Source organism: Myotis lucifugus, unplaced genomic scaffold (genome assembly GCF_000147115.1).
Source record: "Myotis lucifugus unplaced genomic scaffold, Myoluc2.0 scaffold_54, whole genome shotgun sequence".
Lineage (NCBI taxonomy): Eukaryota > Metazoa > Chordata > Mammalia > Chiroptera > Vespertilionidae > Myotis > Myotis lucifugus.
This window is the reverse complement of record NW_005871102.1, coordinates 507,184-531,545: the sequence shown is the minus strand read 5'-3', so window position 1 is coordinate 531,545 and position 24,362 is coordinate 507,184. Positions and strand designations below refer to the sequence as shown.

General features: G+C 36.7%; 1 protein-coding gene across 9 annotated transcripts in view; it reads right to left on the bottom strand.

Annotated features, from left to right (window-relative positions):
• Positions 1 to 469: 469 nt before the first annotated feature.
• The window catches only part of SUCO (SUN domain containing ossification factor), a 53,244-nt gene continuing 29,351 nt past the window's right edge, over positions 470 to 24,362 (bottom strand). For 5 of the 9 annotated variants that reach the window (XM_006088909.2, XM_006088907.3, XM_006088910.3 and 2 more), the window contains 9 exons: positions 18,849 to 18,917; positions 18,007 to 18,097; positions 14,167 to 15,330; positions 11,638 to 11,725; positions 11,017 to 11,121; positions 9,161 to 9,315; positions 8,807 to 8,898; positions 3,944 to 3,999; positions 470 to 2,454 (listed from right to left, as the gene is read on the bottom strand). In XM_006088909.2, the coding sequence (XP_006088971.1) occupies positions 2,011 to 2,454; positions 3,944 to 3,999; positions 8,807 to 8,898; positions 9,161 to 9,315; positions 11,017 to 11,121; positions 11,638 to 11,725; positions 14,167 to 15,330; positions 18,007 to 18,097; positions 18,849 to 18,917 (2,264 nt within the window). In that variant the 3' untranslated portion in view covers positions 470 to 2,010. Of the gene's footprint in view, positions 2,455 to 3,943; positions 4,000 to 8,473; positions 8,548 to 8,806; positions 8,899 to 9,160; positions 9,316 to 11,016; positions 11,122 to 11,637; positions 11,726 to 14,166; positions 15,331 to 18,006; positions 18,098 to 18,848; positions 18,918 to 24,362 lie in introns of those variants that run through there. The other 4 variants (XM_006088908.3, XM_006088911.3, XM_023753938.1 and 1 more) reach the window with 4 other exon arrangements.

Below are 24,362 nucleotides of genomic sequence, written 5' to 3'. Positions count from 1 at the left end.
ATATACTCACAACTGTAAACCTACTTTTTGCCCATCCCTGTTCATATATACATAGCTTTGCTTCTTACCAGGCACAAATCTATTAACAGCAATTTTCACATTTTTCTCCTTATTTAGGTATAATCTCAGGGTGGAAAAATAAAACCAAATCATAAAATGCTATGCTCTAATTAGATGTGGAAAAATTAAATGAGTAGTTGTAAAGATAGCCCCTAATAGGAGAAAAGCATATACATGTATTCTATCTACTAAATAAAAATTCAGCGCCTCCTTTTAGTGTTTGAAAGGATGAAATTGTGACCGTATGGCAATAAAATGTTCACGGGACAGTTCAGCTTGCAGTTAGCGGAAATGTGACCAATTATGGAACAGAATGCTGCTAAACTTGGTTTCTGAAGTGGCAAAAACAAATCTATGTTCAGAGTAACAAATTTGTACATTCTCCTTCAAAGAACAGAGGAGGCAGCAATTAATAAAGACAAGTGTTCAGATTTATTTGGAAATTCACAGTTTCTAACGGCACTACAGCTCCGTGGTTACACACTGAGCGTCGCCCTATACAGGGCCAGGCGCTGCAGTGCTTGGCTTCGCTCTGCCTCTGCTTCCCCTGAACCGCTCTTCAGTGGGTTTCTGTGCAATCAGACCCTCTTGCTCTGGATGGCTAACGTACAATTAGTACAGACTGAGAAAAAATGTCAAACACCTAAAACACACTGTTAATCTAAAGCAGCAACTTAAACAAAAAAGGCTTTAAATAAGTCACATTACAAACAATACCCAGAAAGGTATTAGACAAGTTTAAACAGTTACTACAAAAAGTGCTCAATAAGTTATAACTTAAGTCTGACAACACAAAATGGTCAACTTTCTCCCTTTCAAAAAGAAACTTTCCACTTTCACCCATTAATGTACAAATACATACAAATACAGTCTCTGCCAATTAAAGAAATACAAGGACAAAATGAAGACAGACACATGGACAGCACACATGTACACCTCTGCACATTTGTAGCCAATACAAAGCCAACACCGAGGACTAGCAATCCCTGCGACTTGACCAATTTTGACAGGCTCGACAAACTCCCTGGCTGGTTCTGTGCACATCCCTGGGCAGGGACTGTGTCACCTGGGACCTGGACTCATGGAGAAACGCTCACATTTTCTATTTGTAGTAAGGAATGTCTGCAGGACTGGTGCTTACTGTGAATGTTTAAAATGTAATGTAGCTACAGAAAACCTTTACCAGTGGTTACATATGTTTAAAAGGTGAATTTATAAAAAATTTATTTGCAAATACCAGTCATTTGTAAGAAAAGATCTTGTAGTTTTGTTTTCTTCATTGAGTTAATAACTACTGAAAACGAGTGTGAATAAATTAAATGAAAACAACATTTAACAGTATCACCATTTACCTAAAAACAGACTTAAAAATTCCAGCGAGTGCTTGTTTCAGGTGAGTTTGCTAAACAGAAGTCTACTTGGCAAGTCTGCAGGCTCTTCACGCCTTCTGACCCACGTTACTGAGCTCCGGGAGCAGATCACTTTAAAGCCTTGTAGTGTTTGCAGCTTCAAAAAAACTAACAAAGTTATCAAAGAAATCAAATGACAGGAAAAGTCCCCCTCCTCTTCCAGTGCATTATAAATAGACAAAAGGCACATAAATATGGAAGGTGCAAGAAATAGGAACAAAGCTACAGGAAGAGGTTCAGGCTTCCATTCCTACCCCACCCAGAGAACTGGGCTTCCAAACTACCAGTAATTAATCTGTGGAAAAACGTCTTTAGAAAATTTCCACCACTGTCCTTGTGGGAAGTCATCAGCCTTGCAGAACTGCAGTGCATTGACCAAGACTGACAGACACAATCCCACCTACTTTTAAAAGGCAGAAACCATCATTTCTGAATACTTTTCCCATTATGATTTCCTCCCTCCCCTCAACCCTTCAAATACCACAGACTGTTCTTCAAAGAACAACAACAGAAAGTCTCCAGTATGAAAAGTTCGATTATTCTAGATGTGTCCCGAGACTGCTGTCACACCAAACGTCCCCACGGTGAGCTCTTTGTTTCCTTTGATGATGTCATGCAGGCTCGGCAATGACCCTGACTTAGTCTGTATCAGAGTCTTTATCAACTTCCCTTGGTCTTGGACTTTGGAGCGCCTTCGTTTTAAAGCCCTCTTCTCAGTTTTTGTCTTTTGGGACTGTCCATTGCACAGACTCGTGCAAGCTGAAATGCCACAAAAATAAGACTCTTCTGACTGTGACGAAGTTTCCGAGCTCCCTTCCGAGGGAGGACCCTTGTAAGAAGAGTGATACACTTCTCCCACATGAGAAAAGTCTCTCTGGTTCGTGAAGGGCTTCCTTCCTTTTATGTCTCCATTGGCTACAGGGTGTGATGGGTCTGCTGGCTTTATGGTCTCAATTTTTTCTGTTTTGTACTTGCAACGTTTCTTCTATAACACAAGTAAAAGAAGGGGTAGGAATTAGACCTCCAATAGTTAGCTACCTCATCAAACATCTAGAGGACTGAGCTAATGGAGGAGAAGTGCCACCTCCTGGTGAAAAGTAACAATGGTCTATTTTGTAAATACCTTCATTACCTTCCTACTTAGTAAATGCCACTCAGTAAAAGCTCTCACTGCCATCTCTGAATATAGATATGGGGATGCTAACTCACATCTGAATACCTATGATGCACCAGATATTATACTAGCTGCTTTCAGGTATATATTACTCACCAACCCTGATAGGTGAGGATTTTATCCCTGGTTTTGGGTCCCTGCCAACTCATAACATAGTAAGTAGCCAAGCTGTGACTGAATCCTAGGTTATTTGACTCTAAAGCCCACATTCTTTCACCTACAATCTCCTCTAATCAAGATGAGCACAACTTACTTGGAGAGGCAAAATGGAAAAAGCCAGGCTTTAGAAACAAAAAAGCCAAAGTCTATTCTGAGTTTTGCCACCTATTGGTCACAAAACACAAAACTGCTTATAAAATGAGGTTGTGCCCTGGCCAGGTGGCTCAGTTGGTTGGAGCGTTATCCTGTACACCAAAATGTTGCAGGTTTGATTCCCAGTCAGGCAAATACCTAGGTTGCAGGTTCCATTCTCAGTCAGGGCTCATATGTGAGGCAACTGGTCGATGTTTCTCTCTCACATCAATGTTCCTCTCTCTCTGCCCCTTCCACTCTCTCTAAAGCAGTGGTTCTTAACCTTCCTAATGCCGCGACCCTTTAATACAGTTCCTCATGTTGTGGTGACCCCCAACCATAAAATTATTTTCGTTGCTACTTCATAACTGTAATTTTGCTACTGTTATGAATCATAATGTAAATATCTGATATGCAGGATATATTTTCATTGTTACAAATTGAACATAATTAAAGCGTAGTGATTAATCACAAAAACAATATGTAATTATATATGTGTTTTCCAATAGTCTTAGGTGACCCCTGTTAAAGGGTCGTTCGACCCCCAAAGGGGTCACAACCCACAGGTTGAGAACCGCTGCTCTAGAGTCAATTAAAAAAAGTATCCTCAGGTGAGGATTTAAAAAATAATAAATAAATAACATTAAAAATGAGGCTCTGTGCCTGACATGCACTGGCCCTCCATCCATGACTACCAGCCAGGAATCAGCGAGCTTTCACACACAATGATCTTAGGCTTTCAGGTCACACATTTGTCTCGGCATGTTCTTTTTTACTTTAAAACCTTTTAAAAACTGCTCCAGATTCATACGAAATATGCCACAGGCCAGCTATGGCTTATAGATAGTAGTCTGCTGACCCTTGTAAACATTGATTTATATCATTACCATGACTGGAAAGGAAGAGTAATTTAAGTACCACTTAAAGGTTATAATAAACCGTTCAAACCTATTTATTCATCTACTACCACATAGCCAACCATGACACTTAAAAAGAAACAAAATATTACCTTTTTTTCTGGAGAGAACTTGAGGGGTTCTACAATGTACAAAGCATTTGGGTCTACTATAAATAAGAATAAAAAGTACATGTAAAGCATGTTAGGTTTTAATTAAACAAAATAAAATACTATATTATCCCTTAGGGATTTTTCCTAAAAGAAACTTAACCATATATTTATGCATTTTAAATTAGTAAATCAAGAGACACAAGGCGGAAGCAAGGTGGGAGATGGTTCCATTCTTATTTTGTGCTTGGTCCCCTTCCCTCAGTCTTTACCAGCTGACTATTGGCCAACAGTGAGGCCCAGTCCTCCCCCTTACCTGTTGAGAAAATAACATCACCAGTACGCTAATACCAAATCTACAGATCATCTTTTTTTCTAAAAGACTAACCTCTACACTGTGCCACAAATGTGGGTCAACATTGTGCAACAAGCAGCTATGACCATGTATGAAAGTCAGAGGAACACATACACAAAACCAGATCTAAGACTTTTTTCTAATTGTTTATTACTATGATTTACTATAATCAAAACTATGAACTCCAAAACCTAAAAACAGCCTGAACATGCAATATAAATGACCAAAGGGTAATGAGTGATCACTCTGGCATGGTGAGTAAACTAGAAATATTAGTTTTAGGTTTCTAAAATTTCATTACTTCAAGCACATTCAAGACAGCTCTATGCTACCCATGTGGACACGATAAACACATATACACAAGAGGGGCTATGAGACTTTAGTCCCTTTGAGACAATTAAGAGTAAAGGATCTGTGGTATGACAGAGGCAGAAGTTTTTAAGGAGAAAATTCACTAAGAAACTTCAGATGCCAGAAATTTATTAATAACATGATTCAACCAATTATATTTTTACATTATGTCCTAGAAGTTTATTGAGAAAGTCATCAAATATATAAAAAACCTAACCATTCCTCAAACAGTCATTTCTATCAGCTTACTATTCTCACTCAAATTGTTTTTTCAAAAAACATTATGTCTACTTTTAGAGTGGGTGTTAGTGTTATTCAGAACAACCTCTCCAATGAAAGCAACTAAATATGATGGATTTTTTAATCACTAAAAGCATTCAAAAGCTGCCAAGATAAGGGAGCAATCCCCAAACCAAAATCAAAGGAAAAGTAGGAATCCAAAAAGTCAAGCGGACCACAAAAGTCATTTTTGTCCAGAGAGCATATGCCAATGCAAGAATATGCGGACTTGAGTTTTGGTGGCAGCATAAGGGAATACGTCAAAAATCAAACCCCAGGGCCCACTCAAAGCAGCAGATTGTACTATCCCCTCTGACTCCCCAACGGTAAGCTGGGACTCCAAACGACTAGACCCTCAGGAAAAGAATGAACCCATAGAGTGACTGTCCAAATCCCCATCCCCTGGCGGTCCAACAAGGCTCGAGCCATGAATGTAAAGTTTTCCTGAATGTAAAGCAAACACAAATTCTCCTACATATTAGCACTCAAACTGTCCCTATAAATAATTTTTCAAAGAGAAGGATTCGCACAGGGATAACCACGCACACAAACCTACAAAGCACCTGAGCAAGAGTCTGCAAAGACAACTAATGAATAGATTTTTAAAATTTGAAGATATTAGAATGATCAAACATAGACTATAAATAGTTACACTTACTATATATTTAAATAAAAAACCAAGTTTGAAAACATCTTCAAGAAACATAAAACAAAAGGACCTAGATGTTTAAAAAATACTAAAAGAACTCCTAGAAATGGAAAATAACTGATATTTAAAAGTCAATGGATGAATTTAATAGTGGACTATAAACAGGTATGGCCTGGAAAACAGATCAGAAGAAATCATCCAAAATATAGAACACAAAAAAGCAAAAAGATGGGAGATAAGAGGAGTTTAGGAGACAAAGGGGATACAGAGGGAAGGACTAACACATTTAATGAAATGGAGATTCTAAAATAAGGCAGAGGTAGTATTGGTGGGGGGAAGGGGGGTAGCTAAGAATTTCCCAGTATGATAAAAAGATATCAATTCAGAGATTCAAAAAGCTCAACAAATTTAAAGAGGAATTTAAAAAAGATATGCCTGTATTCCCAGAAAATCCAAAATAACCTGGCATAAAGACAGACAAATAGACCAATGGAATTTTTTAAAAGCCCAGAAATAAACCCTCACACATATGGTCAAATAATCTTCAACAAAGGTGACAAGGCTACTCACCACGGAAAGAAAAGTCTCTTTAATAAATGGTGCTGAGAAAACTGGATATCTATATGCAAAAAACTGAAATTGGACCCTTACCTCACAACCTCACACCTTATTAACTCAAAATGGATGAAGACCTAAACATATGACCTAAAACTATGACGTTTCTAAAAGAAAATGACACTGGACTTGGCAATAATTTAATATTTTTATTGCTTTTTTTAGAGAGAGGAAGTGAGAGGGAGAGAGAGAAACATTAATCGGCTGCCTCCTGCAGTGACCTCTCGGTACATAGGATGACACTCAACCAACTGAGCCACACTGGCAAGGGAGACAATGATTTCTTGAATATATGACATCTAAAGTACAGGCAGCAAAACCAAAAATAGACAAAGGGACTATGTCAAATGTAAACACTTTTGTCTATCAGAAACACAATCAAAACAGAGTCAAAAGTCAACTTACACATGGCCAGCCAGCATGGCTCAGTGGTTGAGCATCGACCTATGAACAAGGAGGTCATGGTTCGATTCCCGGTCAGGGCAGATGCCTGGGTTGCAGGCTTGATCCCAGTGTGGGATGTGCAGGAGGCAATAAATGATTCTCTCTCATCATAGATGTTTCTATCTCTCTCTTCCTCTCCCTTCCTCTCTGCAATCAATAAAAATATTTTTTTAAAACGAAAAATGTCTACTTATGGCCCTGGCCAGGTGGCTCAGTTGGTTGGACATTGTCCTGTACATGACAAGTTTGATTCCTAGTCAGGCACATACCTAGGTTGTGGGTTCAATCCCCGGTGGGGGCGGGTATAGGAGAGGCCATTGATCAATGTTTCTCTCTTACATTGATGTTTCTCTCCCCCTCCCCTTCTTCTCTTTCTAAAAAAATCAATAAAGACATATCCTCAGGTGAGAAATTAAAAAATAAATTAAAAAGGCAACCTAAGAAATGTGAGTATTTGCAAATCATATATCTGATAAGGGGTTAATATCCAGAATATATAAAGAACTCCTACAATTAAACAACAAAAAAATAGCCCAATTTAAAAATGGGAAAAGGGTTTGAATATGATTTATAAATAGTCAACAGGCACATGAAAAGATGCTCACCATTACTCATCATCAGAGAAATGGAAATCTAACCACAGTGAGTTATACTACCTCATACTCATTAGGACAGTTACTATCAAAACAAAACAAAACAAAACAAAACAAAACAAAACAAAACAAAACAGAAGACAAGTGTTGATGAGGATATGAAGAAAACTGAAACCACTATACAGTGGTGGTAGGATTGTAAAATGGAAAACAATACAAAGATTCCTCAAAAAGTAGAACTACCATATGATCCAGCAATCCTACTTCTGGGTATATGTCCAGAAGAATTGAAAGCAAGGTCTTGAAGAGATCTTTGCACACTCAAATTCATACTGACAACATTCGCAATAGCCAAGAGTGGAAACAACCCAAATGCCGAATAACAGATGAATAAACACTATGTGGCATATATGTATAATGGAAATATTATTCAGTCTTAAAAATTAAGGAAATCTTGTCACATGCTATGACATGAATGAACCTTGAGGACATTGTGCTAAGTGAAATAAGTCAGTCACAGAAAGACAACTACTATATGATCTCACGTACATGAGGTATCTAAAGTAGTTAAGTTCAGAAAAACAGAAAACAGTGGTGATTACCAGGGGCTGGATGAAGAGGGGAAAAGGGAGCTGTGTAATGTATGTAGAATTTTAGATTTACAAAATGAAAAAGTTCTGGAGATATTTCAATTAAAATTTTCAGATGCAAACAGACGTATCGGCCAAAAGAAGAAAAAAAGATATAAAAAAAGGAGGGAGGAGGAAGGAGGAAGGAGAAAGAAAGTTACTAGTCCTAAGTAAACACACATGTAATGGGTTAAGTCTGTAAACCTTTGTGGTAATAGCAAAACAATAAAGCTCAGGAATTATTACTTGAATAATATAATCAATTGAAATAGGCTGCTTGGTTACTAAATCCTAAAGAAAGAGAGAAGCCAATGATTAAGAAAGCACTGCTAATTGAAATATATCATTAGTTTGGTTATTTTAATATTGCTATAAGGATAACTCTCTTAGTAAGCACTAATTAAAGCATTACCTTTAAAAAGTACTAATATAGAAAAACAGCCACTCAGTACAGATCTATTCATTGAAATTTAAGTATTCATTGAGTATTAGCCAATGAAAATGAAATGCTATTATAGACTCTGAGCTTTAAAAAAGAAAAAGACCAGATTTTTTTCAGAATTGCCTCATAGTCCTAAACTAGAGGCAAAAGGAGTCCTACCTGTACAGGAAGAGGAAGCAGATAAGCACAGGATGCTATGGGAGCACATTCAGGTTTTCCATATCTGATGAACTGTCTCAAACATCCCTTTCTAAAAAGAAATACTTCTAAACAGGAGCAAGTGCAAACAAAGCTACCAATGGCTCATTAAACTCAGTCCCTCCCACCCTCTGGGCTTTCAGGAACAGAGATAGATATAAAGTGTGAAAATGATAGGTGGCTTTTGACTATACCCATTATTTGTTGCAGATGGTCTCCAACACAACACTGATGTTATACTTATCCCATAAGTAAGCTAGATTCATGTTTACATATATATATGTACAAATTACATATCCATAAACACCTACCTTCTTTGCCAGTTAACTGTAGGGACTTGGATCTGATGAGTGGAAATGAAGTTCTCCTTTTCAAATTCATATCATCATAGGAAGAGAAACATCTAACACATTAAGAAAAACCAACAGAGAACACAATGAGTACACTACATGTAATTTACTCTGTAATTGGGGCTAGATGGAAGCTACTGAGAGCTGTACATACCACATAAGAATAATCTCTAAGGTAACACTCGTTATTGCTAATACATGTAAAAAAAATTTAAGGATCATTCTCTAAGAAATGAACTCAATATCCATTTACCCAAAATTCTCAAAAATATAAAAAGAATAGTAAAAAAAAAAGAAATATAATACTGACATTACCTTTTAGGGCTTGGATACTGATTACTTTTAGGAAGTCTTGAACTGTAATCTCCATCAAATTGAGAGGTGTTTCGACAGCGCTGCATACAAAGCATCAATCCCAAGACCACACAAAGAACCAAAGAAGTGATGAGATAGCTCTGCCGATCTGAAACCTGAGATGAGAAGGGAGAATAGTAGTACTTTAAAAATCATACTAGGAAAATCATAGTGGGATTTAAAATTCAAATGACAAATCTAAACATTTTCTTAATTTGCTTCATAATCATAATGCAGGGTCTGCTCTTTGAAACGTACTGCCATGACAATGTTTTAATGTTTCTCCTTTTTCCCCCAATTCACTGAAATTTTCTAACCTATGGAAAAGTTTTGAAAGTAGTTCAATGAACATACTTGTGCCTTTCACCAATTGTTAACATTCTGTCACATTTGTTTTGTCTTTCCATTTGCACTATCTCCTCCTTGAGGAGAAAAAAAATCGTGCTCTTACCTGGTCTTTCCCATCTTATAAAACTGAACCACCAATCGCCTAGTTATCTAAACCAAAAATCTGGGGATCATCAATTCCTCACTCCACACACCCAATCTTTCAGCAAGGCTTGTCTTTCTCCTCTTAAATACATCTTGAATTCAACAACTTCACACTTTTCTCCACATCTAAAATCTTAGTCCAAGCCGACATCCCCTCACCTGGCCACTGCCACAGCCTCCTAAGTTTCCTCCCTTTTCTGCTCTTGCTGTTCCCCAAGAGATAACTCTCCACAGAGCAATAAATGGGGACTTTCTCAAAGTCTTGTCAATGAGATGACCCATGGTCAGTTCTTTACGTAATACTTGCCAATGACTTGCAATGATTAGAATAAAATTCAAATTTAAATTGCCTACAAAGGCCTACATGACTGGGCTCCTGCAATATCCTGAACTCACTTCTCTCATTCACTCAGCTCCAGTCACACCAACTTTCTTTCTGCACTTAAACAAATCAGTTTCTAACCTAAGTTCTTTACTCTAGTTCATCTAGTAACAGGTTTGTTCTGACCCCAACCTCTGACTGCTAACTCCTCTAGAGTGCTCAGTTCTAATGCTACCTCCTCAGATAAGCCTCCCAACATCGCTCTGGCTACAGCTGCAACCCTTATCACCACCACTCCCCACACCCACATCTCACCATTTTCTATGCCACTGTCCTCCCCATGTTTACTATAAGGCCAGGGACTATTCACTGCTGTGTGTCCCAACCTTGGACGGTAAAACTCATGCCTCACATGTACTGGTTGCTCAATAAATACTTACTAAATCAATGAAATGTTTCCTTTGTTAAGTAACTCAAGCCTTTTTGAACTGAAAATGAAGTGTGTGTTGCAACTATCAATGGTTTGCAAAAGGCCTAAAAGAATGGTTTTATAACTAACTGTATTTTAGGTAAGACCTAAACTATGAAAGCCATGTTTTCCAAAAGATTATGATAATTAATGTATTTCCAAAACTTTAAAATGCCACATTCTTATTTTCTGAAAAGTTCTCTATAAATGACAATTTTGTTTGGTGAAAGTTCTTAGATATCATGTTCTTTTTTTTTAAATATATTTTTATTAATTTCAGAGAGGAAGGGAGAGGGAGAGAGAAACATTAATGATGAGAACCATCGATTGACTGCCTCCCGTATTTCTGCTACTGGGGATCGAGCCAGCAATCCGGGCATGTGCCCTGACCAGAATCGAACCCAGGACCCCTCAGTCCGCAGGCCGATGCTCTATCCACTGAGCCAAACCAGCTAATGCTAGATACCATGTTTTTAACACACCTGCTTTTATGACAACCTCTACATATGCACTGTCTTAAAATACAATAATTACCTCCCGTTTCAATTCTGCTACTGTTGCTGATAAGTTTGATACAAGCTGTGTCATGTTGGTCAGCTGGGCCTGCAGCAAGTGGATGGATTCAGTTTGCCGCTGATCCTGTGACAAAAGAAGAAATAAGTATTAACTGCCTTTGCATTTCTCCTGTACGTTACCTATAAGTTCATGTAAAATAATCTGGAAAAACTATTAAGTTCCTCAGTGGGAGGAAAGTATTAATAAGGAAAGCTCCTAATGAATAAATATTAAAAACGCTTTTTTTAAAAAATTAATTTAATTTAATTTTTTTCCATCAGCTTTTATCCCCCCATACCCTCTTCCACTTCCACCCAACCCTCCGCACCCCATCGCCCCCACCCCGGCAATCACACTGCACTTCTGCATATACACGCACACAAATCTTAAAATGCAATATCAATAATGCTCAAGAAAATATTCCCTACAGGAAATGTTAATGCTAATAGCTACATAAACTTTCTAAAATGACATTAACAGGCTTAATCATAAGCTATCAGGGGGAAAAAGAAAAGCAAAATTACTTATCCTTCTTACCAGCCAGAGTCTACAAAATGGAAATTATTATAAAAAAGTAAATAAAGCATGAAGATGACTAACCTGCTCCTCTGCTATTCTTGAAGTATTCTGGAGTTTTATTATTGTTTTATTAAAAGCCTTTTGCATTTCTTCCATTTGTTTTCGGTACCTGTGGATTAAGAATTGATTTAAATTAGCTTTAATTTTTTATTTATTAATTCATTACTAGAAGCACACTTCTAATTTCTGAGACAAATCCATTTTTCTAAAAATGACTTACTGAGGTCTGTGCAATACAGGATCACTTTCATAGGTAAAATAAGAGGTCACTAGAAGTGTCTGCTAACTTCAGCATCAAGTCTATGTACCTCATGCTATATAAGAGTTATTAGCTGCATATATGGTCAGTTAATTTATGAGAAAGGAACCAAGAATATACAATGGGGAAAGGACAGTATTTCTATAAATGGAGTTTGGAAAATCATACAACCACATGCAAAAGACTAAAGTTGGACCACTATCTTACACCATACACAAAAATTAACTCAAAATAAATTAAAAACTTGAATGTAAGACCTGAAACCATAAAACTCCTAGAAGAAAACATAGGCTGTAAGCTCCCTGACATTGGTCTCCACAATGTTTTTGTTTGACACCAAAACACAGGCAACATAAGCAAAAATAAACAAGTAGGACTATATCAAACTAAAAAGCTTCTGTAAAGCTATTAATAGCTACATAAAGGAAACCCTCAACAAAATGAAAAGGCAACCTATGGAATGGGAGGAAATATTTGCATATCATATATCAGATAAGGGGTTAATATCCAAAATATATAAAGAACTCACACAACTCAATAGAAAAACAAACAAACACACAAAACAAACAAACCAAAAAGAACCCTGACAATCTGACTTAAAAATGGGCAGAGAATTTGAATAGACATTCTTCCAAAGAAGTCATACAGATGGCCACACATACATGAAAAGGTGCTCAATACCCCTAATCATCAGGGAAATACAAATCAAAATCACAGTAAGATTATCGCTTCACACCTGTTAGAATGGTTATCATAAAAAAGACAAGAAATAATACATGTTGGTGAGGATGTGAAAAGTTAGCACACTGTTGTTGGGAATGTAAATTGATGTAGTTACCATGAAAAACATTATGGAGGTTCCTCAACAAATTAAAAATAAAACTACAATATGGCCCAGCAATTCCACCTCTGGGTTATTTTATCCAAAGAAAATGAAAACACTAACTCAAAAAAATATATGCATCCTCCCACCCCAACACAGCATTATTTACAATAGCCAAGATATGGAAGCAACCTTTGTGTATGTCCACTAATGGATAAATGAATAAAAAAATGATACACACACATGACTATGAATATTAACTGTCATAAAAAAGAGAAAATCTAGCCATTTGAGATAACATGGAAGGATCTTGAAGGCATTATGCTATGTGAAATAAGTCAGAGAAAGCCAAATATTGTATGATCTCACTTACATGTGGGATAACAATACTGGTTAAAAAAAACTGAAGAAAAAAACACACCCAACTCATAGATACAGAGAACAGATTAATGGTTGTCCGAGACAGGGGGTAAGGGGTGGGCAAAATGGGTAAAGTGGGACAAAAGGTACACATTTCCAGTTGTAAAATGAGTAAATCATGGGGATGTAATGTACAGCATGGTGACTACAGTTAACACTGTGCTGTATATTTGCTAAGAGTATTGATCTTAAAAGTTCTCATCACAAGAAAAAATAACTTGTAAATGTGGTGATGGATATTAACTAGGCTTATTGTGGTGATCATTTTGCGATACAAATATTGAATCATTATGTTGTACACCTGAAACTAATAAAATGTTGTATGTCAATTACCTCAATTTAAAACAAGATTAGTGATTTCTGTGGTTTCCTTTGGGGGCAAGGGGCAAGAGGGGACAGGGAGAGGCAAAAGCAGGTACATGGTAGTTAAGTGGGCATACATGCACACACATACACAATGTGCCAATACATTATATGTAGGGATTAGGAATAAAACCTCTTTAGGATATAACAACTACCTTAGTGACATCTCATTGGTAGCATTTTGCTTTAAGAAGAGTAGAAAAGGTAGTGTATCAGAAACTCTGGACATTTAGTTCCTAGGTAGTTACAAAATGATGGAGGAGAAACCCTAAGGACAGGAACACTTAAGAGCTAAAAGAATAATAAACAAGTTTAAAAACATATGGAGAACTGGGCCAAGGTCTGGATTATTGCACAGCACACTGACACACCCCTGGCACATAAGAACATAAATGATTACAACTAGAATCAGGATCCTAGTTGTTGAAAGAGTGCAAATGTTGCCTCATCACCCAGTTCAGTTCACTCTAGACTTCACTTAAATTTTTTAATGATATCTAGTCAAGTCCCACTAAGAGCTTTAAGGTCCACAGACTAATTTTTCCCATGATTGATCTGGGAATCAAACAGTAAACATGGCTAAAGTTTAGCAATAGAAGAAATAAGAAACTGATTATAGATGATCACATTTCACTACTTAACTCACTGTGCAAAGTGGATTATGCTAATTTATAATAAAGCTTACCTTTGGCTAAGCTCCTCCAGATAGCGACCACTGAGAGACATGTTAACTTCTAAGGCTTTAATACGATTATTAAGTCTCATGAATACCGACTCCTTTTGGTTTGATCCATGTACAAGATTTCCATTAGCATATCCTAGATCTGTAGAATTTTGCAATTCAGCATAAAAATCTGTAGCTGTCCTCTGTAACCCTCTTAAAAGGGCATCTTCTGGAGACTGTTCTTCCTCTTTCACTTCAGGTAAGGAAGAAGATTCCACAATAGGAGTCAACATTTGCTTTGGTGTATCAGCTATGTTCATTTTGGCTTCCCCATCTTCACTGTCTGGCACGGCAGCTGTGTTTATCGGTGGCACTACTGTTTCAGATAGCTTTGTAATAATTTGCATGGAGTTTATGTCTTCTTTTACAGTCCTATCTATTACTTCACTATGTTTAGTTTCATAGATCATCACAGTTGGCTTCTCTATAGAACTAAAACTCTCTGACTTCTTTTCTATTGCATTATCAACCTCAGCAGAACTCTCCTGGGGAATCACTTGTGATGGTGTGTGTCCTGCTTCATATTTAATAGGCTCAGAGACTTCTATTTTAGATAATGAATGGATTTCTGGAGTAACATCTAAGTGAAGAGACTGAGAAAGAGTTTGAGGACGGCTCGGTTCAAGTTCAATTACATCTACAGTGTGATTAATCAAATCACCTTGGTGCGTACTACTTAAGTCACCTAGAACAACAGTTTCAGCTTCCTTTTCCTTATTCTTACTGTCCAGTTCTCCACCTGGAGGCTGCAATACTGAAACATCTACTGATTCTGCAGGGAGTGGTAATGATGGCTGAGCTGACACAAGATCATCTTTTCCTTCACTCACAGCAGTTCTGCTGCGCTGCCGATAAAGAGCAACTCTAAGTGAGCACCATTTATATATGTATTCTGAAAAACTAGAAATGCAACAAATTGTGGTCAGTTCACTGCAAAATATTTGTGTCTCTGCTTCAAACCAGGGTGATGATTCATCCTCCTGTTCTCCGCTACCCAGAAGGGTCACTGTAGATGGACTTGCCTCCTCTTCGTCCTCTTGAACTAGCTGTACAATGGGGCTCTCTTTTGGAGTATCTGGTGATGATGGCTCTGTGTCATGTCTCTGTTCTTCAGTGTTTATAAACCTAGAAATATATATCATAATTATAAATCACTTTAATTAGAAATCTAAAGTTAAAATTCTGTTTAAGGAAAATGTATCATACGTAAGATAAAAGGAAGGCTAGAAATACAGATGAAATTCAATTTTTCTTTTGGATGACTTTTTCCCTGTCAAATAATTTTCATTATAAAAACAAATTATTATTCAGAAATGGTAAAAGAAAGACCATTTATCAAGTGACCAGACAGATGACTCAAATCACCGTATTTTCTGTGGATGGTTTGAGGAATTCCAATGTGGCACTACACACATGCACAGTTATCTGCTTTAGGGAAAAGAAACATATCCCCCACGTCCCCCAAATAATCTTAATACCATCTGGCTAATGTTTTGTTATGTAAAACCAAATACTTAACCACTTTAGTAAAAATCCTAGCTGATAATAAACTAGTAGTGCCACTAACTCAATCCTATCCTTGAGCTCTGGAGTATGTGTAGGGCAGGGGAGAATGAGGGATAAAGCTAGTGGACACAGTGTTGTAAATTATAATGTTTGTGGTTCTTTCCAAGATAAAGAGAATAAATTTCTGGGCGAGGCCCATATTGCACAAAAGATGCAATCTGAAAAAAATAAACTAATTTGAATAAAAAAGAAAAAAAACCTGCATATACAAATTTCCTCCTCTAAAAAATTACTAAAAATGCCAGGAATATCACAATAGCAAAGATAGGAATAAAATAATATCTAAAAGCTATACTTTTATTTTATTGACTGTAAAACAGTAAATGGACCAGAACTAAACCATACGTAGGCTCTGCTTCTCTAAATAGATGATATAGATACTAGATACACTAATAACATTTCTTACACATGCAGGTAGTATATCATTTATTATCTACCAAAGAAATTATGACAGTAAAATAGGACAATGTCTGAAGAAGGAGGGGGAGAAAAATTAAATGGAATTAATTTGGTAAAAATTAAGTTATATATACCATCTATGTACACCCTATTCAGAGCTTTACTTAAAACTTGGGAAAAGAAAAGTCATCTTTTCATAATAACTTTAATCATGACACCCTATCATGGATTCTTTTTATTTTCATTATTTTCTCCAGATTATTGTCACATAATCATAAAAAAAATTAAGACAATATACATGAAGAAAACTTAAGTAAAGAAATAAAACAATTATGCAAAAATATGGATTTAAAAACCAAACTCTAATATATGTCACAGTAGTCTGATCTTCCAACAAATACTCCTGTATATATGGGGGTGAGCATGTATGAATATGTGTGAGTATGTACATATGTAAAATGAAATTAGTTTCATTTAGTTTTGAAAAATAAGACATACTATGTTTTTTTAAATGAAAAAGACTAGTTACAAAATCAAGACTAGCAATCACAACTCTACATAATTAGAAACACCAAGAATGTTTCTATCCCAAATAGATTTCTTAGGAACTTCTAGGAATGACACATAATATGGTATTTTCCTTAAATATCTTTAGTCCCTTCCAGAGTTAACACAGGGTCCTAGCCGGTTTGGCTCAGTGGATAGAGTGTCAGACTGTGGACCAAAGGGTCCTGAGTTTGATTCCAGTAAAGGGCAAGTACTTCGGTTGCAGGCTCCTCCCAGGCCCAGGCCCTGGTTGGGACCCATGCAGGAGGCAACCAATTGATGTGTTTCTCTCTTTGTCTTTCCTTCTCTCTAAAAATCAATGGGAAAATATCCTGTGTAAGGACTTTTTTAATAAAAAAAAATTAACACAGGAAAATACAAATTTGTCACATGCCCTTCAAAGCACGAAAAGCTCATTTTTGAACTATACAATACTTAGGAATTACAGCTCCAAGCATACCCACTGCCTGCGTCATTACATATATACCTTGAACTGTTTCATGTTCAAATATCTTATACTTTTAAATAGAGTATCTCTGGGGGGAAAAAGGGCCTTTCAAAGTTTTACAGGGAGTATATCCAATGAAATATGTATAAATTAAATTTATGATAACTACACCCAATTAACCAAGTCATTATGAGCTTATCTGTTATAGATAAGAAGTAGAGGTGCCAAACACTTTAATCATCTCTGGTTAAAAAAAAAAAAAAAAGACCAAAAAATAAATAAATAAAGAGAATATTCTATATGTTACATACATACATGTTAATTACATACATCACTGCCCAAAGTGCCCCACTGCAACCTGGAAAAGACCTATATCATTCGATTTGAGAAAGTGAACACTGTAAGTTTGCTGTGTGACAAACACATATTAGGAGTCACTGCTCTGCGTATTTCAGGTACCCTTCATAGTTTTCTAGACATAGCACAGATATTTAATCAATGCTTTTAAATTTGAACTTAATAAAAACAGGCCTTTGAAATTTATCTTCAAACTGATGTTGGAGAGTTATGTCAATTATTTGCAATAAGGAAAAAATTCGGTATTGTGAATAATAAAAGTAATACATAATACCAAAACAACAAATAGTTGGTCTGGAGTGAATGTATTCCTACTACCCAAAAGCAACTCAAAGATGTTTTAAGTCGCTGTAGCATGTCTGCCCCAGGATTTGAAGGTTTCTATAGATAATAATCATTTCACTCACAAATCACAAGTACTTTTTATATACTAATAGACTTGGTTCTCCATTTTAAGAGAACTCAAATATCACGATGTAACTTACTCAGGTGAAGGAACAGGAGCTGAAACAGGAGCTGATTCAGGCATTTTGGGTGCAGCTGCAGCAGTGGCATTCTCAGATATACTTTTATTTCCTATTGTAAGAAAGATGCCCATGTTGAGTTTAATTTTTAAAAGCTATACCAAGAAAATATTTCACTATAGCAAATAAAGATCTTTAATTTCTCGGGATAGAAGAAAAAAGTCAAATAGGATTGCTACTGCAGACTATTTTCATCCATGTTCTTTTAGAAAGAAATGATTGCACAAGTCACAACCACAAATAATGTGTATTCTTTCTCAGCTTCTCAGGTAACTAAAGCAAGTAGGATGAGCAACTTCCGTATGCCTTCTAGACACCTGAAAGAGTTTCTAAAGAGAATGAAAAGAAATAAATGGGTCGTTTTAAGTTTGTACTTAGAACTAAGTTGTTGTTTTTAAACGGCAAGATTACTTCTCCTTGTTAATAACACTCTTATTTGGCATTCTGTAAGGGAGAGGGGAGATTGCTTTCTAAATTGAGTAGCTATTTGCTAAATAAAGCATAGGTGAAGTACCATTAGGGCACCAAAACCTCAGGAAAGAGATAAGATCATTTTACTTCTATAGTAGGGAAGAGTCAAAAAACAAATTTATGAATTTTATAAAGACAGGATCCTACTATAAAAGAGAATTTGTGCAACTGAAATAAACAATGAATAACAGAAGACTGGTAGGTTCCTTTGGATCATTTCTGTATCTCTGAATGAAAAAATCAAACTGCTTGGCTTATTAACTAATTTTCCTAACTAGGAATTTTCCCTCAAGTATCAGATATTTTAAAAGACCCATAAAAGTATTAGGTACCTTCTGTCAGGTCTTCAGTTTTTGCTCCAAGAATATTAGCGGCAATATTCACCATATTTAGAATGGCATCTAAAACAAAATTCAATCAGAAAGAAATACCAATACACCTAAATATTCTCATATGACTTAATATCAGATCATCAAAGAACCATTTATAATGGTCTTTTTGCATTTTTTGGACTAATTACTTTTTTATTCACCTTACTATGTAAGTCCAATATAGGACACAAATTTCAGCCAAAAAGTATAAAGCATAAATCTGAATTGTTATGTTCAGAAGGAATTTAAAAGTTAACTATACTTAAAAAAAAAAAGAAACTTCCCCAAACTTTTTACCAAAACACTGTCTTCAGCCTTACGAAATTCAAATTTAATTCAACATACAGACAGGGAAGAAATGTGACAACCAAATTCGTATTTTACAGAAAAGCCTGTTTTTCTTTAAGAACGTTCTACAGTTTAAAACAAAAACCAAAAAGCCCAAGGAAACAAGATTTTCCTAAACAGCTGATTATCATAGGTAAAAATAAACAAAATGAAAAGATTATTATCCAAAGGGCAACAGAAAGATTTTATTTTCAACTATAAACATAAACTATCTACTGATAATGTGATTAAACCCCAAACTAATACTGCATATAATCAATTTTCTTTGATAACTTTTGACAATGTTTTATGGACAGTAATCACACAAATTCTTTTGTGAACTGGAGAGTATGAGCATAGGCAGATTCAATAAAAGTCATAAAACTGCAAGTGTTGGACATAGAGCAATCTACATATTTGCTAACTCTGCCTGCCTCTTTCCAAAGAGGATGTTTGAATAACGAGTACAGTGGTGCCAACCTTCATATCTATTTAAATAACTGAAGGTATGGGAGGAGCACAAAACAGCAGAACTCAACAAAGAGTTGGCTTCCTTCCATCATATGATGGAACTTCCAAGGACATTAACTTCCATCCCCAATCTAACCTCTGACATGCCACTAGAAATTAATTCATCAGTATCAGGTATTTCTCCTATTAAAATACTAAGATCTGGCATGGGCTACATATTAAGCCTCAGCAGTATTTCCATCTTAGTCTCCTTAGGATTCCTAGAGAGATCCACAGGGTTTTCATCACTCTTTCCATGAAAACCACAGATGTGAAGAGTTGGAAAGGATGTAGGAGGAAAAGCGGGCCAAGCAAGAAGGCTGGGAACTGTCGCCTGGAGTTGATCCTGTTAAATGTGTGCTTTATGGTAGGAGAAGTAGTGGGACTACTACTTTAGACTGCTTCAAAAGTTATAACCAGTAGAACTTTGATCTTTACATAAATATGATTCTACAGTCTGAAAGACAACAAAGCAGGGCTACTGTTTCCAATCATTATTAGTATGACACACGAAAGCTTTGTATTTTCTTTCTGAATATCTAAGATTATATAGGTCAACCTTGTCCATTGGCCTGGCAAACTGGTTAACAGAGAAGCAGCCTTAGTTCTGAGGACTAAGGAGATGCCTCAGCATGAGATAAAAACAGGAATGGAAACTCCATATACCCTCACAAACGAAGATGAAGTAGCAATGGAAACTGTTATTTCCTCATAAACCCACTTTTAATGTCAACCAATAGTGCAATAGCAGTATGGGCTCTTCTACTTAGCCTGCTGGCTGCAGCTCAGTCAATGCTGGAATCAAGTCTATGCTCTAGTCCAGGGGTCCTCAAACTTTTTAAACAGGGGGCCAGTTCACTGTCCCTCAGACCATTGGAGGGCCAGACTATAGTTTAAAAAAAAACTATGAACAAATTCCTATGCACACTGCACATATCTTATTTTGAAGTAAAAAAAACAAAAGGGGAACAAATACAATATTTGTATTTGCATGTGGCCCGCGGGCCGTAGTTTGAGGACCCCTGCTCTAGTCCCTTGTGCTTCAAAGAGCAATTCTTACCTCTGATTTCAAATTTTTTGGCATTTATCATCAAAGAACTAGAAGCCAGCTACACAACATTTGTGCACTGGGGGGGGGGGGGGGGTCCCTCAGCCCGGCACTCGGGAGCCTTCAGGGGATGTCCAACTGACGGCTTAGTGGCTCCCACGACACTCCCCATGTGGGAATGCACTGACCACCAGGGGACAGCTCTGCATTGAGCATCTGCCCCCTGGTGGTCAGTGTGCGTCATAGCAACAGGTCGTTCTGCCGTTTGGTCAGTTTGCATTATTACCCTTTTATTATATACAATTTAAGAAAAGAACATGTCTATTAATCTGTACAAAGAAAGTAGCTTTGGAGCATATTTTAAGCTAAATTTTAATACTAGCACATACAGTAAAGAAGATTTATACTATCCATCACTTTAAAATATTATTTATCATCATTTCAGGGGCCACTTAAGTTAACAGAAGCAAAATTTAGCAAATTTATACTTTCTCAACCCAGCTAACCTACAAGAACTGGTTTTGCTATGTTCAGAGAACACTGCCAAATGTAGTCTTTTTATTTTTTGCTTTCAAGAGAAAGCAGCTTTGTGAATATTCTACTCTGACCCTTCTCAATCTGGACCTAAACACATGACAGCCTGCCATAATGGTCATGAGGTGACTAAAAAGCCTTCAGTATAGGCAAAGGTAATAATCTGAAAGATAGTGCCAAGTTAGATACCTCTCCCTAATTTCTCCTGGATTAGCTAACCCCCTTATCTTTGAGTTGGGCAACTATTCATCCCATATCTTCCCTTTAAGAATTAAATCCTCCTAGGAACCAAATATCTGTATGTTGTACTCAGTGTCCAGCACAGCAACTGCTCTTTTTGACACAGAAGACAGACGACCTATGCTACAACAGAACAAGACAAACCAACAAAAAGTCTACTTCTTCCTTTGTGCATTAATCCACCTTTGCAGCGTGCTTCACTCTCTCTTCCTTCTAGAACTTTAAATATATACAATCATAAAAAAATACTTTGACTTTTAACAAGAACTATACTTTGGCCCTAACCGGTTTTGCTCAGTGGTTAGAGCGTCGGCCTGCGGACTGAAGGGTCCCAGGTTCGATTCCGATCAAGGACATGTACCTTGGTTGTGGGCACATCCCCAGTGGGAGATGTGCAGGAGGCAGCTGATCGATGTTTCTCTCTCATCGATGTTTCTAACTCTCTATCCCTCTCCCTTCCTCTCTGTAAAAAAGTCAATAAAATATATTTTTAAAATAAAAATTTTAAAAACAAAAAAAAACTATACTTTGTCTTAAACAAATACACAGAAACCTGGCCTTCAGCAAATCTGCCATTCTAACAAAAGGCAGACCATACTGAGGAGTAAAGGCAGACTTGCAAGAACATCAACATAGAGAGTGGTCTGGAAAATCCACGGGACAACGCACAAAGAGAGCAGAGTGATATGAAAAATTCGTATTGATGTAAAATATGTAAATGTTCTGGTTCAAGAATGTAATCGAAAGAATCAGGTGAAGAATTGCCAGAACTGGCACACACATTCACACAGAGCCAAGAACCCCGTTCTAAGTAACTTCTTCCTTTTCGGCATAAGTAAATTATATAATATCAAGAATTTCTAAATATGCAGGATGCATGCTTTTTGATAACCAAGTCCCATCAGAAGCAATACACTCTGGTGACATATATTCCCTATGGCTACTAACAACTCAATAGCAAAAGGAAAAAGGAGTTTCTATGAAGATTAAAGACATAGAATTGTTTAGGAGATGCTACGTAAATACCAGCAATAAATTAGGTTCAAAATCGGCCAATTGAGCTAATTTAGAATGTGGTGATGATTGTAGTCAAACTTGGACATTCCAGTGTCAGAGACTAGCTCTTTGACCTGATTCCTCTCTGTTATTTATTCCTTAAAGTTACACCACATTGGAGGCGGTACTTAGCTCAGACGCAAAAACTGTCCCAGACTCTTCAGAGAAAACTAGGACACAGGCATAGAAGGCAGCAGTGTTAGGTCACACCTACCAGCCTTATGATAATTCAGCTCCCACTGCCTCTCTCGTTCTGAAACTTCAAGAGACGGAGATCTTTTAGAGATGGAGATCTTTTAAAACCCCTTTTTCTATGCTTAGGCTCAGCTGACATCCTCTCACCCATCTAGTCTCACTATACAAATTCTGCCAACACCTAGATCACTGGAAGATAAATGGACTGCCCTTCAAGAGCCATAAAAAGAAAAATAAATGATGTGTTAACAGGAAATACACCTTCAAAGAGAAAAATCCAAAAAGTAGGATCTAAAACAGATTCTATACCTAATTAATTAACCCAATACACTGGTGAGGGTAGTAACTACAAATAGGGAAATACCCCTACTAAACTATAACTAGGTTTTAGTGGTATCTATGTGTTAATCCTGTATGAAGATAGAAAAAGAAACCAAGAATATCAATGAGTTTTTCTTTATCTAAAATTACAGTTAAGGCATTATTTCCCTAAGAGGCTTCCTTCTTTCCAGTAACCTTCAAAAAAATTAGAGAACTTTTATCTGACTATTTTCTGACTCTATAAAATAATGATGCTTCCTCACAGCTAATTCAGCAACACTGAACTATGAAGAGCATTACATAACATAGAATTTTTAAATACTTATGTAAGGACATCAAAATTAATATTAATAACCAGGTAGGCAAAACAGCATCACGTACACCAAAAAGGTTGTGGGTTTGATCCTCCGTCAGGGCACATATGGGAGGCAACCGATCAATAGTTCTCTCTCACATCAATGTTTACCTCTCTCTCTCCCCCTTTCTTTCTCTCTAAATATCAATAACATATCCTTGGGTGAGGACTAAAAAATCCACCCAAGTCTAGAGGAAGTCAGGAAAAAGAAAATAAAAGAGAAAGAGAAATGACTCAACTCCACATACTGTGTCTTAGGTACATATGCTTAGTATATGTACTATGGGTAAGTATCTAAAAGAGCTATAGTCAATGGGCTGTAAGACTGGGACTCAAGCAATTTAACTCACTAGAAACAACAAGGAAAAAGCACAAGCAGTTAACCTATTTTACTAAGATCTTCTACTAAATTAATCTCCAAATAAAAAGGAAGCTTCTTCTAGTACTTTTACATTCTTCAGGAATAAAAAATAACAAACATTAAACTATACCTACCCACATTCTAACAGTAAAAAAAAGTGTCAGTCAGTAACAGTTTTTTTCCAGAAGTCTCCTTAGCTAGCCTACCATTAGGTTCACATAGTAGGTTGGAATGACAAGAACAAAACCACTAATCATAGGCACTGTCTCTATAGTTTACAAAGAGTGTATTAATATTACTATTACTGCTACTCTTTGGGAATCATTATTATGGAACAGCCTTTATATTTAAATAGGAAACTAATCATATCCAGAGATGAAAGAATCCTCACTTGGTAGGATTTCACTGATGGGTAACGACCTCTGAAATGACAGTTCAAATTCCTTTCCCATCCAGTATGGTTACCCAGCTGCTCCTACTCATATGGTCTGGGACCTCTTTAAAAGTCTGTCCCTAAGTGAATTCATA